The following is a 19,187-nucleotide window of genomic DNA, read 5'->3' as shown; positions in this document are numbered from 1 at the left end:
GGTAATAACCAACACCTTGATTTGGGCCCGGACTTCAATGGGGAGCCAGTGAAGCTGAAGGAGGACTGGAGTCATGTGAACATAACACCCAGTCCCTGTCAGCAGCCTGTCAGCAGCCTGGCAGCTCTATTTTGGCACCAATTGAAGTATCCGAACCATCTTCAAGGGCAGCCCCACGTAGAGCACGTTGCAGAAGTCTAATCAGGAAGTTACCAATGCATGTGTCGCCAGGCAGTTGTTCTCCAGGTAGGGACGCAGCTGATGGATCAGCCGAAGCTGAAAGAAAGCACTCCTCACCACCGCTGTCACCTGAGCTTCAAGTGAAAGCTCTGGGTCGAGGAGCACTCCCAAGCTGCAGACCTTGTCCCTAAGAGGGAGTGCAACCCAATTCAGGACAAGGTCAAGGTCCCCTTCCCCGAAGCCTGATTTGCCTACCAACAGGACCTCTGTCTTGCCTGGATTGAGCTTCAGTTTATTGGCCCTCATCCAGCCCATTACCTCGGCCAGGCACCGGTACAGTACAGCCACTGCTTCACCTGGATTGGTAGAAAAAAAGAGGTAGAGCTGGGTATCATCAGCGTACTGATGATTCCACAGCCCACACCTCCTAATGACCTCTCCCAGAGGTTTCATGTAGATGTTAAATAGTAAAGGGGACAAAATGGATCCCTGTGGTACTACATGGCATAACTGCCATGGCGCAGAGCCGTAGTGCCCCAGCATCACCTTCTGGAATTGGCCATTGTGATAGGAGCGGAACCACTGCAAGGCAGTGCCTCTGACCCCCAATCCCGCTAGCCTATCCAGAAGGATACCATGGCCGATGGTATCGAAAGCCACTAAGAGGTCCAGGAGAACCAACAGGGACTCACTCCCCCTGTCTTTCTCCCTGCACAGGTCATCGTACAGGGCGACCAAGGCAGATTCAGTACCTTACCTGGGTCTGAAGCCGGACTAAAATGGGTCCAGATAATCAGTTTCATCCAAGAGTGCTTGGAGTTGTCCCGCCACCACCCGCTCCAACATCTTGCCCAAAAACGGGATGTTGGCCACTGGTCTATAATTAGTGGCCATCTCTGGATCCAGGGGCACCTTCTTCAGGACTGGCCAGACTACCGCCTCCTTTAAAGGGGCAGGTACCCGGCCATCCCTTAGAGAGGCATTAACTACTTCCAGGATCCAGGTCCCTGTCCCGTGCTTGGCATTGTTAATTAGCCAAGATGGGCAAGGGTCCAATAGGCAAGTGGTGGGATGTACTCGTCCAAACACCTTGTCCACATCATCAGGCCGCAATAACTGAAACTCATCCATCAATTTTGGACCAGACGGCGACATTGGTATCTCCCCAGAAGCCTCTGGGTCACTAGTGGAGTCCCGCTCATGACGAATCTGAGCGATTTTCTCCCTAAAATGCTTGGCAAAGTGGTCTCAGCGGGCCTTCGAGGGTGGTACCGGATCTTTCTTAGGGCCAGGATGAACCAGGCCTTGCACCACCTGAAAAAGCTCCGCCGAACGGCATTGTGAGGGGGCATTGGAAACGGAGAAGAATTTCTTTTTCGCCGCCCTCACCACCACAGGATAGGCCCGATAATGGGCTCTTAAGTGTGTTCGGTCAGATTCATCTCGTGATTTCCTCCACCTACGCTCTAGAGTCTCCCAACCCGCTTCATTGCCTGCAGTTCAGGTGTATTCCAAGGGGAAGAGTGGGCTCTGCCCAGTGGGAGAGGACGCTTAGGAGCGATTGTGTCCACAGGCCTGGTCATCTCCCCGTTCCACAGTTCGACCAGAGCCTCGACAGGAGCACCTGTCTTGTCAGCCGGAAACTCCCCCAGGGCCTTCAGGAATCCATCCGGATCCATCCAGCTCCGGGGGCAGACCCACACAATCGGGTCTGCACCCTTACAGAGGGAAAGGCTGCTCTCGAGCACAAACCTCACGAAGAAGTGATCTGACCATGACAGGGGTGTTAGACACAAATTCCTCACCCTCAGACCACCCTCTTCCTGCCCCGTCGAGAAAACCAGGTCCAGAGTGTGTCCACGTTCATGAGTCGGGCCAATGACATGTTGAGACAGCCCCATGGCCACCATGGAGGCCATGAAGTCCTGAGCTGCCCCGGTCAGAACAGTCTCGGCATGGAGATTGAAGTCTCCCAGGACCAACATCCTGGGAGTCCTCAACACCAGGTTCGAGACGATTTCAGTCAGCTCAGGCAGGGAGTCTGTTGGGCAGAAGGTTGCACGGTACACCAACAGAATCCCCAGTCTGTCTCGGTCGCCCAACACCAAGTAGAGGCACTCTAGCCCCGTCCCCAAGGGGACTGGAAGCCCCGTGAGGGAGATGGAGGCTCGGTAAATCAAAGCAATCCCCCCTCCCCTCCCCTCCCCTCCCCTCCCCCCCAGGCGTGGACGGTGCTGAACCAGATACCCGGGTGGGCACATTTGAGAGAGGGCGACATTCCCCCCCCTCCCACCCAGGTCTCTGTTATGCAAGCCAGGTCGGCCCCCTCATCCACAATCGGGGCGTGGATGAGGGACAATTTGTTGTGGACCGACCTGGCATTAAGCAGCAGCACCGTCAGGCCTGGGGGGCGGTTGACAAGACTACCTGGAACCCTCTGGCTGGGGGCAGAACCAGAAGGAGGGACAGGTGTCAGCCATCTGTCCCTCCTTCTTCTATGCAGACACGTTAAACCCCCACCGCTGTAACGACCTTTGCCCAACACCACCCCAATGGCGGCGCCCACGCACTCACCAGGTAACCTAACCGTTGACATGGCCAGGAATGAATCCATAAAAGCAAGTTAAAATACAATAAAAACGTTAAAACAGTATAAAAACTCCCTGTCTACCCCCAATATAAAATTCCACCCATCAAAAGAGTCCCTCACCAGCCCAGCCCCCGCACGGCCACGAACGGCCACAAATGGCGGCGACCATCCTTGGGCCGGCACCCTTCGGCTGCCCGCCCCAGGCCGCGTCCAACGAGTTAAGCCGGCGCCCGCACCCCACCCCCAATCCGGCATTGCTCTCACCGATGCCGGTGGGGAGGGGGGTGCAAGGACAGACGCGGGGAACTCGCAGGCCGGCAAGATGGTGGTGTCCTCCTCAGCAGCGTCCTCCAGCCCCGGGATGGTCCAGCAGTGGCTGCGGGAGCGGTGTCAGCTGTCCCCTGGGCCCAGTGGTGCGCCTCAGGTCTTCCATATTTGTATGCCTCAGGAAGAGCTACTCTTGTCTAATGAGGCTATTGTGCTTTCTGAGTGGAGGTTTTATTCTTAATTCCGCTGTTGTTATGTCTTTGTCTTTGTAATATGATTTATTTGTGGGGGTGGGGTTATAGTCTTTACAAATGCTTGTTTTATTGTGAGTCACAGACCTTCTCCTAAGTAAGCATGCTGCTCCAGAGTTTCTTTTCACAAAACTTTGTCACGTATCTCTATTGTTGCACACCTCTGAGTTCACCCAAGTGTTGATCCCTTTGTAACACTTCTCAATCTCTAGCCCCCTTATACCCTTTTCTCCTGTGCCGTTCTGGAGGCGGAGTACTGTGAAACCTTGCCTGTCAGCACTCCTCCTGCTTCTTTGTCAACTGAATCTCCTATCTGTGTTGTCTCCTAGCAACCAGCATCACCTCTTCAAGGGGAGGGACCACTGTATCTGACAGACTGCTCAACTCCTAGTCCAAACCCTGCCCAGTTCCCAAGTCTTCCTCCTGTTCTCTCATTGGTATATGAGGTCTCATCAGCCCCAATTGTCAGCTCTACCTCTTGTTGTGCTATCTCCCTGTTCTCACAGGGTAGCTGGCTATAACCTCCACCCACCTGAACCAACAAGTCCCCTCCTTGTTCCCCAGATGTTCCCCAGCCTTGATCTGATACTATTGCTTGCTGACATCCCACAACCCCATCATCTTTGTCATCTGAGCTAAAATTCCCATCAAAGCCATAAACTAATTGTGCATGTTCTGTGCTCACTCATGACACCTTTTAGAAAATGCACAGAGTGTGGCAGTGAGTTACTGCCAATGGATGGCCATTCACTTTACCTTTTTTGCTTGCATGAAGGTCAAAATGTCGTCACTACCAAGCATTTACCAGATAGGCTAGGAGAAATCACTAAAATTGACTGAAGGCTGTGCTCTGGAAGAGAGCGCTTGAGGCAGTTGAGTGTCCCATGAAATTCTTGAATACAGACTGCACATCTTGGCCCCCTGCCCTACTTTCTGAAGTAAGACTGTTGAGTCCTGCCTCACCTGCTGCCTCAGCTTTCTAGCCACAGGCCCTGTGGATTCTCTGACACCTGATTGGTAGCTTACAAAATTGGTTGCCAGAAACATTCCATAGAGGCCAAAGGGCCTGCTTGTCATACCTGGAGAAGAAGAGGTGAAGAGGTATATTCAAAAGCTCCTGCTCCCGTGGCCATCTCCATTGCACTCCGTACCAGTGAGGGTGATGTTGGTACTGATGCAGGAATCAGCACTAGTAACCTCTGCATCCAAGGCTGAGTTCAGAGATCTTAGTCTGCTGCGAGACTGAACTGATCTCTGCATCAGTCCTAAATCTCTATGCCAGGTTCATCTGTGTAGAGAATAATTACCCAAACTGAGGATGTTGAGTTACTTTCAGGGCTTTTAAAGCCCTGCTGGTTACAGTCTGAGGGAACAATCCCACTTGACCCTCTCAGAGTCTGTCATTCCAGATGGCTTGTTTATTTTCTGTAATACCCAATAGCCAAAGCTCTCTTACCTCCATGAAACTCGTGTTTCTGAGATGAGTGGTACAGAAAATTAGAATAAGAGCAGCATTATCAGCAGGTTCATTATGTGGAGTCCCCTTTGCAAAGGTCTATTTTGGAATCTCTGAGTAGGCCTCCAGGTCCAAACAGTTTTCTTTGTCCTTGGAACAGATCTCCTATGCTAAGGTGATTACTTAGCCAGTTTCTTCCTTAGCAATCTCTTTGTTGCTTGTGTTGATACCAACTCCAGGATCTCTCTTCCTGGTGGCTCCAGAGTCTGCCTGAGGGCCAGCACAACCAGAGGAGCACTCATGCACCTGGAGGCATCACCATGTTTCGAAGAGAATGATTACCACTCAGAGTCCATTTGGTATCTTTGGTTGCTCTAGTAATATCTTCACCAGACAGTGCAATCAAAACTAAAGACTCTATTTTTCTGTTGAAGACTTGAGTCATTTTTCTGACCAAATTATTTGGATGGCTCAGTCCCTCAGGCTGGAGACACAGTAACTAACCTCAGAACTCAAGACCTGATACTTGACATGACTTTAGATCCAGGAGCAAGCCTTTTCCTGCCCTCTCTGCTACAAATAGTACATCTGTTGTGGAAAGCCCTATCTTCCATGGCCCCTGTCTTAAAGAACTTGGAACATTATTTCAGAGTTAAAGAAATGAATGCTCATTTCTTATTTTCTGACCCACCTCCAGACTACATCATTGTGGGGTTGACTGAGGTCATTCAGGCAAACTCAGTTCTTCTATTCTTCATAAGGTTTATAAGTTGCGAACTATCAAACAGCCTCAGCAATGCACCTGTGATTTCTATGGGGAAAAATGAGCTCATTGTACAATTACCTACTGGATGACCAGCACAAGCTTTTCTGAACATATCAGTTTGGAGCTGTCTGTCCTTCTAAGCAACCGATTAATAAATCCTGTTTTCAAACAGATTGTGATGCTAAGGTAATGGTGGGAGCCATAGTCTTGTTCTGATCTGCCTCGTTATGGTCTGCTGTCATCCCCCCCCCCCCGCCCCAAGAAGCTTGCTCATACATCAGTGAATAACTGTTTGACAGAGAATGGGCTTTTCAGTGTGAGAACAGATTACACTATTGATACTGTACGAAAGTTGAACACCACAGCATGCAAGTTGGGGCTAGAGCAGCATTCCCTGTCTCCTTCCCAACAATGGCAGGGGTCCTGTCAACCAACTTTCTACGCTTATTGACAACAAAGTGATATATCTTTTTGGTTGCTGGAACCCACTGCTCTGAAACTCTGTTGAAAAGTTGAGCTACTTGCAGGAAGGGCAAATACACTGGCAAGTGGTGCCTTTAACTTTGCAGCTTTACCTAATCCTGTCAAGCCTCCTTTGGAACTCAGCTGTCACCCTTTCTTCACTCTTAGACACAGATCCCATTGGATGCATTGATCCTCTCCATCGTCTGGACGGTTTACCAAATAGAGATTGTTGTCTCACTCCTTTCCTCAGCATTCATACTACAAATCCACTGTAGGTGCTGCAGCAGAAGGTGGAAACACTACATCAAAGGGGGCCAACTGAATGAGTTCCATCCAGTCAGAACAAGGACAGTTTCTACTTCCAGTACATTATAGTGCTGAAGAAAGACAGAAGACTTGGAATGATTCTGGATCTATAGGAGATCAGTTCTTTCTTAACTGCTAAAAAAAGTGTAGATGGCAACCCTGGCATGATCCTACTTCTCTAGAAAAAGACTGGTTTGCTTCCGTAGATTTCAAGAATGTGAACGTCCATGACACAACTGAGCAGAGATATCAACATTACCTTTGCTGACAACACAGAAGCATGCCATTTCTGGCTTCTCCTGTTCAGTCTTGAAACCAACACATTCAACAAGCAATAGACATCACAATCATGGTTTGGAGCCTGAAAAACAGGGAGGTGCGCATTCGTGAAAGTTGATTGGACTTCACAATCCAGTTTCTGGACATGGCATTTTCTTGCAACATACAGCTCGCCTTTGCTTAGATTGCTGGTGTAGGCAATGCCCTCACAGATCCACTGAGGCCCATCTATCAGACCTTTCGTGAGTGGGAGCTGGACAACTTGGTTCTAGACTTCCTTTTCTACACTAGGGCACTCCTACAGTTGACTTGTTCTCCATGAAGGCAAACAGTGGTTGCTAGTTTTGTAGTCAAGCAGGAATAGGCAAGGGATCCTTAGCAGATGCTTTTCTCCTCCCTTGCAAAGCAAGGTTCTTTTACTTGCTTCTTCCTTTTCTTTGCCAATCTGGAATTGGCAATCTCTGGAAGAAGTAACTTCTTTGTTTCTCTAGAAGAACCTGCAGGGCTTTCAAGATGAAGTCCTTTACCAAATGGAGGGGCCAGCACAGCCTTCACTAAACCAACACCCCAGGAAACTAGTTGCATTGTGATAGATTCACAATAAACAATCAAATCAGCAACTCCAGTTTAGTGTAGAAAACAATTCTTATGGAAGTTGCATGCCTCCATTGGTTCTTCTTGGTTTGTATCCATAAGAACAGAAGAAGCTCTGTTATATTTAGTGAGGCGTGTCCATTTATCCTTCTTTTGTCTTTGCCACTGGTTCTCCAGGATTCCAGGTCTCTCCCACTACCTTATATCCAGTTCCTTTTAATCTGTAGAGGCTAGAGATGGAGCTCTCTTCTTTCAGAGCATGTGTTTTACCAGTGAACTGCTGTCACTCCATTATGTGTAAGGGGAACACTCAGCTTAGAGCGTTCATTTTTTTGGTTTTGCTACTGCAAAAGGAGAATTTTGAGGAGCTTTCTGTTAACCAGTGTTAGCTGTTTGCTTTCTCCCAAAGGTAAGCATCTGCTTGGAATGCAACAGCAGCAAATTACGTGGATTGAAGAGAAAATGGATTCGCTGCTCAGCACAAGCTACAGTCTTACATTTAAAGAAGTTCATTGCCAAAAAACTTAACCTTTCTTCATTTAATGAGGTAATCAATGAGGTTAAAATCAGAAAAAATCTTTCTGTAAAGAAAAGAAAACTACAGCTGGATTTTTACTATGGATCTTTTCAATTATTAAAAATGTTACATCACCCCAGATACTTGAATGTTGTTGTTGTTGTTGTTGTTATGAAAATAACTTTCCAATCTTTATTTAATGGCACATTCAAACAGTCCCTTAAAGGAATTCCCTTCTCAAAATTCAGTTCTGGTGCTCTTATACATTAGTCTTTCCCCCCTTAGTTTCCATTTGATCAACTGACTTTAGTTCACCTGGCAAGGCTGAACATAGGAGGCCTTAGGTAGCAGCCTGTGCACTGTCCATTGACATTCCTAGAACAGCCAAGAGGCCTTCAGGTTTTCTTTGGATTCTGAGAGCTAGTAGACACCTCCTTTCAAAACAAAACAGATGCCACCAAGTTTCTGATATAAATTGCTGGGTTTTATGTTAAGATAGATGGCTTGTGATTTGACCATGCAAAGTTTCAAGCATGTACTAGAAAAAATAAGCCCTCTTATATCCCATATCTGCAAAAACACCTTGCAATGGAAAGATACCTCTACAGGTAATCTCTTGCATTTTATAGAAGGCTGTTCTGTTTTGTTTCACTCATTTCTCTGTGGACCAATTTATTAGCCTTATATTTGAAAAAAGGGCTTGCTTGATCTCCATCTGCCTGTTTTCTACTGTACTAGTGAGATCTGCTTTGCAGGAAGATTTTATGGATTGAAATAAAGCAAGAATTCATTTTTAATTGTCTCTAAATTAAAGGCTGTGTTAAAATAGTGCATTGTTATTTATTAATAATATTAATAATAATATGTGTTCATTTTGAGAAGTCCCAGCCTCTGGCTTTAGTTTATTTTCCATAATTGTAGAGATCCTCTCTTTTTCTAGACTATGGGGCAGGCCTTTTTGGCCCAACAATTCTTCTGCACACCAGTAGCATCTAGTGCACAGTTTAAATCCTGAACCAAGTCTTTACAATCAATCCCTTTAAATGCGCAAAGGCTACTTCTAGGCAACCTGGTAAGCTCAGTGGTAGGATATGGATCCAGTGTAGCTTACAGCCATGTAATGTTATGTGCTCTGTTGTTTGGAGCTTAAGGTCTAAATAAGTTGATTATATTTTAATGGACTTCATGTTTGTGTTCTGGAAACCACGTAGGCCTGTACTTGGCCTATTGGAAAAGCGCTTCATCTTTAGACCACTGTTTTATTTAATGTTTGCCTTTGATTATGTCATGTTTTTGACATGTTAACCTGATGTCTTTGATAAACAAAATATTTTTGTGTTTATTAGCTGGATATATTATGCAATGAAGAAATTCTGGGCAAAGACCATACTCTCAAATTTGTAGTTGTTACAAGATGGAGATTTAAGGTATGCTGTATTTGTGGTTGATCAGTACATTTACTAAGTTCTTGGATGCTCATTTCTTATTTTCTGACCCAGCTCTAGACTCCCATCTTGTGGGGTTGACTGAGGCCTTTCATGTGTGATATTGACTAATATGCTAAAGTCACTTCTACCTCCCAAGTATGTCTCCTGTCCTGCAAATTGCTCTCAGTGCATCAACAGATGTTCATCCTCTTGGAAGGCCTGATCTGCGGATCAGGCTTTTTGTGATACCTTGAGCCCACAAAGAACTTCTGCTAGACCGTACACCATTTACAGCCACACCCTTGCCAACCAGAACTCCGCCTTCTGTGGAGCCCAGGGTGGAAGCTATGTCCAAATCTTTATCTCATGCTCTTTGTGATTTTGCAGCCACTTAAGCAAATGCAAATGGAGAGAATACTCCAGGAGCACCTGTGCAATTGTGTACAGATTTAGAGTCCCTTTGGGTAGGGGATGAAGGAGCCCCTGTCAAGGTTTGTGGGCTCTGGATGGGGGTGGCCAGCCTGACAGTTATTTAGGGACTGTGGCAGCATTAACTTTGTTACCCGGAGGAGGGCTTTCTCTGCGGTGGCGCCCCATCTACGGAATGCGCTCCCCAGAGAGGTCCGCCTGGCGCCGTCGTTATTTGTTTTTCGGCGCCAGGCTAAGACCTTTTTATTTAAAACTTATTTTAATTGTTAATTTATTGGTATTTATAGGATTTTAAATCTTTTAAGCCAAGATGCACTGGGTTTTCATATTTTTATTGTATAATTGTTATATTGGTATATTTTGTTTTTGTTGTGAGCTGCCCCGAGGCTTTGTTGCGATGGGGGCAGCATAAAAATGGTTTAAATAAGTAAACAAACAAACAAACGAACTTTGTCATCACATTCTGCACCAGTAGTATCCCTGTCTGAAGTAAGTGTCATCCTTTATCTTTCAGAAAGCACCTCTACTGCTACATTACAGACCCAAAATGGACTTGCTGTAAGAACTGTTTTTGTCCTTCTGGACGGTTTTTTGCAGAGACTATCATTGGGCACCTTCTTAGTGCATCACGCAATTCACCTGTGACACAGGCCAGCAGAATCCATTCCTGAAGACTGTAGTGCTCTCCCATTCACCCATCCTGAATATTTCTCCAAGGGATGCATTCACCTGATTTTTCTGGACAGAAGAATATTTATACTTTTTTCTACAAAAATGGAAATTGCCGCTTGAGAGGACACTACCAGCACGAAGTTTACAGATGCTGAAAACACTTCACAGTTCCCTGCGCATAGCTCAGTTCTTGGTCATCATCCTACACATGCCAAATAGGCTTAAAACGGAGTTTGTGAAGGAGTTCATTTAGGGTTTGTTTTCAACCAAACAATTTTTTGGGGGGTTGCTTCACAACTTTATTGTGGCATATAGTAGTATATTTTTTGCAAGGTTTTCTGTCTCTTATACCTCATAGCCATCTTGTCTGTTAGTAAGCCCTTTGTAGAATATTTAACATTGACGAAGATCTAATGGCTGGCAGTGATTTTGCTGTATGACACTGTTTTGGATTATGCTTCTTTGTTCCTCTGCTGGCTCATTTGATGAGGTTATTGGAAAAGTTTCAGTTGTTTCCATTCTGATGCAGTTTTATCAGATCACATCAAAGTGCAGAGCATTTAGAAAGGCCCCTTTTTTATGGTAAACAGAGCTTACAGAGCTGGGGCTGATATTGAACTGGGGGATTTGCCTTTCCACAAATGAAATAAGCCGTTAGCAGCCTTAACTACTTGAACTCCAGTATTGTTCCTTTGAACGACACACTATTCTAATGTTTCAGTATAGTTTCTGTGACATGGATTAGTACATTCACTTTCCTGCTGATTTCTAGTTTCTGTAATAAGAAACTAATGAGAGCATTGTGTTCACCTGATTCTCTACTGAACTTATAGGGTCAGATCTAGTTGGCAATGTGGTACTTTCTGGCCTTAATCTATAAATTTTTATTTATTTTTTTAAATCTATTCCCCCCAGGAATGCATAACCCCCTTTAAAGTATTTAAGTGCATTCCCCTCACACTCGGTAGAGGATCGAACAGCTTCAGATGGTAAATGCCGCTGTACTTGAACACAGCCTCTTGAAATTTTGCAGGGGAGGGGGTAACGTTCTGTTCAGAGGTGACTTCTGCAGTTTTGCACCACCCAGAAAGTGTGTGCGTCCAGATTTTATGCTTGTGATTGGTAAAGGATGCTTAAAGCTCTCTCATCTGAGGCCATGTTGCTAATTCTCAGTGATCTGGTATGGGCTGTCTCCAGTGCCTATCCTCATGGTATCCCCTACATAAAGGCCTGTGTTCTTGTCTTTCTTCAGTGTGCTTGTGCATACACAAATATTGTTTGCATGTACACAAATTGGCCTTTTCTCTATCAGACACCCACTTGGTTGGGAATTGTCCATGGCAGGTAGGAGGTTGCCATTGAAAATGGTAGGCAAGAAGGGATGCTTTGCTTTTCACCATTGCATTTTATTCTTCTGCAGAAAGCTCCTTTGAGCTAAGTGTTACCATTTCTATTGCTTATGCCCTGCTGCTGCTGATGGACAGAGCTGGAATTTTGACCTGCTGAGAAGCAGAGTGTGGCCGCGTGGTTGTGTGAAGCCTGAGTTTCAGAAAGAAGGGGGGCAGGTTCATGTGGTTTCTCCATCATGGGAGAAGGTCTTTTCCACTTTAGGAGCTTAGGTCTGCTTAGGAAATATATATTCCAATTTACTGCTTGACATAAATGAATAAGGGCGACGGATTTTGATTGTGAAACAAGCCCAAGCAAGGTTCAACAAGGAGGTATGTGCTTGGGCTGTTGGCCACGTTAACAGACTCTAAAATCAATGCAAATGTGTGGCATGAAATGCATGCAAAGCAGCAAATGCATGTCTGAAGCAGGAAGCTTTTATTTTGTTTTGATGGATTTTGAGATCAATTCTCCATTTTTATAGCTTTCCCCTGTTAGGCCTCTTTTTGTAAGGATAAGGCACAAGGCACTCACTGTATCCTCCAAGGAATAGGTGAATAGTCCCAGTTCCATTTGCATCAGCTGGAATAAAAAGGAGTGATCAAACTCTTCCCAAGCCACCTTCTCCTTCATACAGCTTCCTCTGACTCTTGTCAGCAGATAAGGATATTGGAAACCCATCTTTCCATTGTGAGTTACGTGGCCTTCCTTATCTCTGATTTTATAGTAGTAAATATAAATAGGTGGAGGTCAAAGGAGTCAAACGGAGGGACAAAGAGGAAATGGAAGCAAGTAGGAAGTGGTGGGATGAATACCCAAGTTTTGGTTTAGCAGCAGACGTGGGGGCAAAGAGGTTGGACACTCTTCCAGGGAAAGGTCTCCTGTGCATGCCTGTTCAAGTAAAAGGGAGTTGTAATGAGTACATCGACCGTTAAGGACATTTATCCACTTTTGTATGGCAGACCCACTGAAATGATCAGGCACACACTTGTGCCCTTGTGATCCTTCCATTTGTTTCCATGGGACGTGTCCAGAAGAATTTTCTATGTTTGGATAAGTGACCTTAAAACTCCTCTCTTTCTGATAAGAAACTGGATATCGGACAGTACCTTCTAAGTTTAAAGATTTTTTTAAAGCAGTTAAGGGAAGACTGGACCTTGAAGAGGACCATTTGGGAATATATCAGGACCCCCCAGATAGTACAGCCTTAAACTCAAGGTGTTCCTCCCCACCAGTTCACAGGCCACATGGTGCTACCCAAAAATATGCTGGCTAACACTGCTGGCGACCCCGTCTAGTGCCCACTTGATTCAGCTAAACTTTTTGGAGAGTTTAATGACCGTATACAACGATTCAGTCTACCTCAGACTAGATACACAGCTGAATTGTAAGACCGATGCCATCTTAAACTATGGAATACCAATATTATCCTGTGTAATTTGAACTGAGGGATTAAATAGTATCAAGATGCAAACTACAACCCCACAACTCTTGACTGCAACAGTCTACAGAATCTGTATTGCTAAGTTTATAGCAAATTTTTGAATCACTTGAATTTGATACGGTGCTATATAAATATATTTAAATATATATATCTAGTCAGGTGCATGAAGCCAAAGCCAGCAGTAGACACCTTAAGCTGGTTTTGCTACTCTTAAATGAGTGTTTATCTCTGCTTTTATAACAGCCTGATGAAAACGACCTTGACAGAAAATACTTGGTTTCTTTTTCTTTTCTAAGCAGCTTCTCAGAATACTTCTTTTTTGTATGGAAACTGTGTCCCTTGAGGTGTGTTTGTTTCAAAGACCTAGCTGGCTTGTTTTATCAGAAAAACTACAGCAAATATGAACAGAGCAGATCCTTGTGATAGACATTGTCTCTCTTCTGTGAAGCTTTTAAGGGGCAGGTTGCACAATGGTTATGTTGGCAAAACGTTTTGCCAATCTTCTGGCTCTAGGTCTTCAAATCATATTCAGCTTAAGTGGCTTGTGTGTTCAGGCCACACTGAATTTATCTTGGTCAATTGAGCGATATATAAAGTAACTGTGAAGTCGGATTTGTTTTGTTACTTTTTTTTTAAATGACTGCTTACCGCTGGTAAATAAATGCAGTAAAACTGTCTTGTTGCATTATCCTTGTGGCAACAAAGAGACAAGCATAATGACGCAGGTTCATGGTCTCGCTTGGTATAATTTTCTTTTAAAATAGAGAAATCAGAATATATAATAATGAATTTTAAATAAGATTTGGGGGGTTTAAAAGTTAACTTTATAAAATTATTTATTCTATTTTAAGCCTTCTATCTTACTTTTTACCATCTAAGTATTTTTTTGGTTTCGATGGTCCAGCTTTATTTATGGGCATATAAAATGAAATTGTGAGATGTTTTTTACAAGCTTCTTCCTTCTTTTTGTGAGGGCCAAATTAGATGTTGCACTAGTGCCTGCTACCAAAAATGGCGGCCGCATGTCTGGTTACTCTGCTTTGGTATGTCTAGTATGACATATCCGTGGCCTGACCTCAGGTCACCTTGACTAGTTAGTCAAGTTATACTAGATATCATGGAGTGGTAAGGGAGAGGAGAGGAGCGGCGACGGCAGTGTTTATGTTTGGTAGCAGCCACACATTTTGTGCAACTTTTAGTTTGGCCCCATTTGATTTCATTTTTGGTATATTTTTGTTTTGTATGGATAAAGAGCATTACTTTATGCTTTTTGTGCAATAGGTTTGGAATGTGCTTTTGTTAGGCATACATTTTAATTGGTAAATGTAGCATCTACTAACTGAAAAGGAATGTAGGTGATTTTAAGTGTACATTCAAATGAGCACTCTCTCTCTCTCTCTTTCTCTCTCTCTCTTTAATTTTCCCCCTTCTCTCCTTCCTGGAATTTTTAAAAGTGACATTTGGGAGTTGTGTCTGTGTGCAAGAACTACCTGTCAGCAATATTTTAAAAATGATTTGGCAAGGACTCTTAAATGTGAAATGTGGAAGTAATCAGCAAGATTTGCAGCCTCTCAGACTTTCTTTTGTATGTGTGCGTGTGCCATTGGTATGTCTGGTATTTTTCTCACATTTGTATAAGATTTAACCTGGAAATATTTATTTCTTAGTGGTTGTGCAATGCTACAGGCGCAAATTCTAACCTCTGGAGAAAAACTACAATGGTTAAAAAATATCAGACTTCAAAATATGATGGTGCTAATTTTTTCTTTCCTGAATGAGCCTCTTGAAAGCTTATCTGGCTCTTATTGTTTTCATAACAATCTAATTAGTGTTGGGAATTTCACTGTCCTGCTTCTTTTCCAATGGATGACAAATCTATTAGCTTAGTTAGCCTATTCGCAATTATTTGAAACTGAGCTGTATCTTTAAATGCAACAGGAGAAAGCCAACCAGTTTGTACATCTACACAATGACTCTTTGATAACTTTATATTTTAACCAGTTCGTAAGAAATGCATTTACTGCAGATGGTAAAACTGTACTTTACAGAAAAAAACCTGTTTCTGTGTTTCCTCAGGTAATTGCTCCAGTTTTAAACACTTCACATGATACCTTAATGTAGTGTAGATTTGCGTGTGGGCCCTCGGATTTAAAGCATAAGGAGATGAGGCGCACAGACAGGCCACTGCTTGTCCGAATTGCAAGTGGATGTATTCACCTTGTCAAAATGTGCACAAGGAACACCACACTTTTCTTAAGATGCAGACCGTTGGCTTGGAAGCTCACTTTCCTGTTTAAGTGGAAGTGGTGGTGGAGATTTGTTTCTAACCCTAAAATTGGCTGTTGGCATTTGAGTCTGACTTCCTCCCCTTTTTATTGTGTGTGCAGTGTCCCGGCAGTGTCTCTCAGAGGCTGCAGCTCCCCATCTGGGTCTTAGGCTCAGGCGCTGTACAGAGCAGAGCCTGAACCTAACTACAGCTGGACAGCATGTGCAGAACAGCTGCATATTGGGCAGGAACGGGATGAGGATGTGTGACTTTAACTCGCCGCTGACCTCATGCATCCAGAAAGGCCTGGGAGTGGGGGAGGATGCAAAGGAAAAGCAGCAGAGGTGAAGGATCCTCTCCTGCCCACCACTTGATCACTACAAATTGTCCACTTGCCCCACTGATTTGCAGGCCCAAGTGTGTTGCTGAATGGGTAGTTTGGGCCAAAGGCATCTGTTTAATGTCCGTGAGCATTGAACCTTCGAGGTTGCCTGTGGGTCTCCTTCCTCTTTGTGTGAATGGGCACATACACTTGCATGAGGAAAGTTAACCGAGGTGCATGGCGTGCACACACCAGGTATAGGGCACAACAGAATGCCCTCTCTATAGGGCAAGTGACTAGCATTAACAGCCAAGTGACAGGACAAGAGTCACAAATGCCATTTATTTTGCAACAAGATACACTTAGGGTTATGGAACAATAAGCCAGAGCAATCGGTTAAGCCTTTATCCTCACTATGTGGCATAATAAAAGTTGCTGAAAATTCTTGCCCTATTTTGAAATTGAAAAATCATATTTTTTGGCTTGGTTTCATTTGAAAGTTTACATTTTTTTACACTTTGTGTTGCTGTGTAACTTTTGTACTATTGGTGGCTAGTTTTGTCTGAATAAGCCTTTTGGGGATTATTGCTTAATGTTTTGATTTTATGATAGTGAAGCTTGTATTCAGTGTTCTGCCAATTAATATTATATGCTTGTAATAAAAGCCAAAAAAAAAACCCCTCCTTATACTTCTTTGCTTGGGAACATTTCCATATGGAATAACACAAATATATACAAATAGAGTGCAGAGTTGAACATAGAAGTGCAATAGAACAGTTTAAAAAAAAAAATCACACTTTTAAGGCCTCGGTACTCCCAATGAGGCCTGAGTAGTGGCCTATAACTTCCCATTACTTTGTATGGTAGCCTAGCATTTCATTAGCTTTTTTGAAGCTGCATCCCACTGCTGACTTACATTTGGCTTGTGATGGGCTATGTTTTAAATATGTACTCCTGCTGTGTATTAAGCTGAGGTTCCTCCTTCAAACAATTACCAGCCACAGACTGTTTTCCTTGCAAAACGTTCTTTATTGCTTCCAAGAACAAATAATTCAGAACAGGTCTCTGAGCACGCACAGAATGGTTTGTTGAACCCAATCCAGTGTTCACTTCCAGGAACTCTCCTTATGAACATGCCTGGGACCCATCTCCTTGGGAGGGGCTTTCTGAAGGTGAGCACGCTTCCTCTCTGTGTGCTGCTTATTCAGTTGGACCTTCCACCTCTGGTGACGCCTCGCCACAGGATCAATAACAGTGGCCAGGCCTGCGTCTGAGAATTCCTTATCTGGAGAGGCCCCTCTCACAGGCTGTACATCTTTGTCATTCCCAGGAACTGCCATGATTGGCCTTGAGAGATTCACCTCTTCCCCCTGCATCTGAGAATCTTGACCTCCCCAATTCCACTATAATCTGTTTCACTTTCTGATTCTGAAGAACACTCTTGGATGCAGCCAGCAGTCCATGAGAGCGATTGCCCTGGGTCACCTTGCTTCTTGTGCCCAACATCTGCCAAGCCGCGTATCCTTTTGTCTTAAATCTGTGTATTAAATGCAGTAAAAGGTAAAAAATGGAATTCACAGAGCAAATTGTGTTGATGGCGTTCATTGTATCCTTCCAGAACTCCTCAGAGTCTGCATGGTTGGCAATACCTGTGTTCGTTTGAAGGAGAACTCAGTTAAACAAGGATGGGATAACAGAGGCAGGGGTATTAAATTTGGATGCTGGGACCTTTCATAATGCCAGTGGGCATCATCCCAACATGCCCTTCTTATGCTTGCATGTGGATTCATTTATTTGGGAAAAGACCCACGTATGCAGGGTTTGGGCATTTCCCTCCCATCCCAGTGTAAGCCACTGATGGAGACGAGGCAGGGAAGAGCAGAATGGAATAACCCTGGAGAGGGAAGGGAAACTTGTGGCATAGCCGTAGTTGGTGGTAGGCTTGTTCCCTTCAGGCAGACTTTCTCAGGTCTCGTGTCCTCCAGATAAGGACTACAGTTTCATCATCCCCTCCCCAATATGGAAGATGGGAGTCGTAGTAGTCATACCTGCTTGGAGGACATCAGGTTGGGAGAAGGATGTGTTAGAATGTATCATTTCTTCCTTATCTTAAAAGAGGAAATAGACTATATTGAAATAGGGGGGAAATGGCCAAACAGTCTTTACATGTTTTCATGCTCAATTTGAGGCCAGTTATGATCTCAGACGCATGGGGAGCTTAAGCAGATCTCCCTGTACCCACACACCAGTTCCCCTGTGAGCACAAGTTGCTGAATTCCACTTCTTAGTCAAACTGCTGTGCAACTAGCTAATATGATTATTGCATGATTATAATATTTAGCCGCTAACATAACAGGCTGAAATACTATAATTTTACAGCATACTGAGAATGCAGCAGGCATAAAGAGTCTTAATGACTGCAAAGCGGGGCATTCTTGCATTTTTTGCTGCTTCCTTTTTGAAGAGGTGATGCTAATTCAATCTCCGGTGCACATATGCTCTTCCATTTCAGGACACCAGGCATGAGAAATAAACTTTAAATTAATAGACATTAAAAACCCATCAATTTGTTCCAAGCCAAATTAAAATGAAGTGTGGAAAAGGAAAAGGAAAATGAAGCTTTGCACTGTGGACAGCTTGCATATATTGCATAGTATAATGGCTGTTTTGGAGAGAAACAAAAGGTGGTAGGATTTATTTTTTAATTCTCGCAAAAGGAAGATTTTGTTGAGGACTGCAAAGCAATCCCCAGAGCACATGCTTTCCCTGCCAAAGATTCTGGGTTCAAGTGCAACATCACAAATTTTAAGAGACTCCTCCAGTGACCCATGATGGGAAATGCTCTTTAAGGTGGTATCCTTGCAATTTTAGAAATTAATGCTGGGAGTTGTTGTTATTAATATTTACATGCCACCTGTTCTACCACTGGCATCCCTAGGCAGCTAACACTACTAGAATTGTGCCTTGCTCAGAGCTAGATTTCACTGACCTATTTGATGGTTTAGCAGTGTTTATTTCAGATTTTCAATATTTGCTGGAAAGGGCTGTTTCCCCAGCTTCATTCACTGAGGGCAGCGAAGTGGAGAAATCATTAGATGACTGTTTCAGTCAAACATACTACAACCAGCTGTGTAGCAAAGAAAGGATAAATCAAAACCATGGAACAATAATCATAAACAAACACCGGTTGCGTCTTCTGTCGCCCTCCCTCAACTTTTCCCATTTCCTGGCAGTAGGTGGTGCTGTTGCTGTACACGGTGATTCAGTTGAAGGAACACTTAGGATAAAGCAACCTGACCTCTGATGGGTCCCTTTTAGCCCCAGAAGACTTGTGCTGAAAAGAAACTAGCACCCTGATTCTGGGCTGCAGGCAACCTGAGGTGTTGCAGGGTGAAAACTGGAAGCAGAAGGGGTCTTGGAGCCAGGCCTGAAACCATCTGCAGGCAGGATGGTGGTGAGCCAGTGTGCTGCAGTGGTTAGAATCCTGATCTGGGACTTAGGAAGATGATGATGATGATGACGATGACGATGATTATTATTACTATTATAACATTTCTATGCCGCCCC

The 19,187-nt window shown here is 44.2% G+C and overlaps 1 protein-coding gene across 1 annotated transcript in view; it reads left to right on the top strand.

The window, feature by feature from the left end:
• Window positions 1–16,404, top strand: part of PCGF3 (polycomb group ring finger 3) — a 30,942-nt gene extending 14,538 nt beyond the window's left edge. Inside the window, exons 8-10 of the mRNA XM_044443968.1 lie at window positions 7,564–7,701; window positions 9,018–9,098; window positions 10,042–16,404. Of these exons, the coding sequence (XP_044299903.1) occupies window positions 7,564–7,701; window positions 9,018–9,098; window positions 10,042–10,089 (267 nt within the window). The 3' untranslated portion in view covers window positions 10,090–16,404. The remainder of the gene's footprint in view (window positions 1–7,563; window positions 7,702–9,017; window positions 9,099–10,041) is intronic.
• The last annotated feature ends 2,783 nt before the right edge of the window (window positions 16,405–19,187 follow it).

Source organism: Varanus komodoensis, unplaced genomic scaffold (genome assembly GCF_004798865.1).
Source record: "Varanus komodoensis strain SLA01 unplaced genomic scaffold, ASM479886v1 scaffold43, whole genome shotgun sequence".
Taxonomy (NCBI): Eukaryota; Metazoa; Chordata; class Lepidosauria; order Squamata; family Varanidae; genus Varanus; species Varanus komodoensis.
The sequence above is the reverse complement of the archived record's forward strand: the minus strand, read 5'-3'. Positions and strand labels throughout refer to the sequence as shown.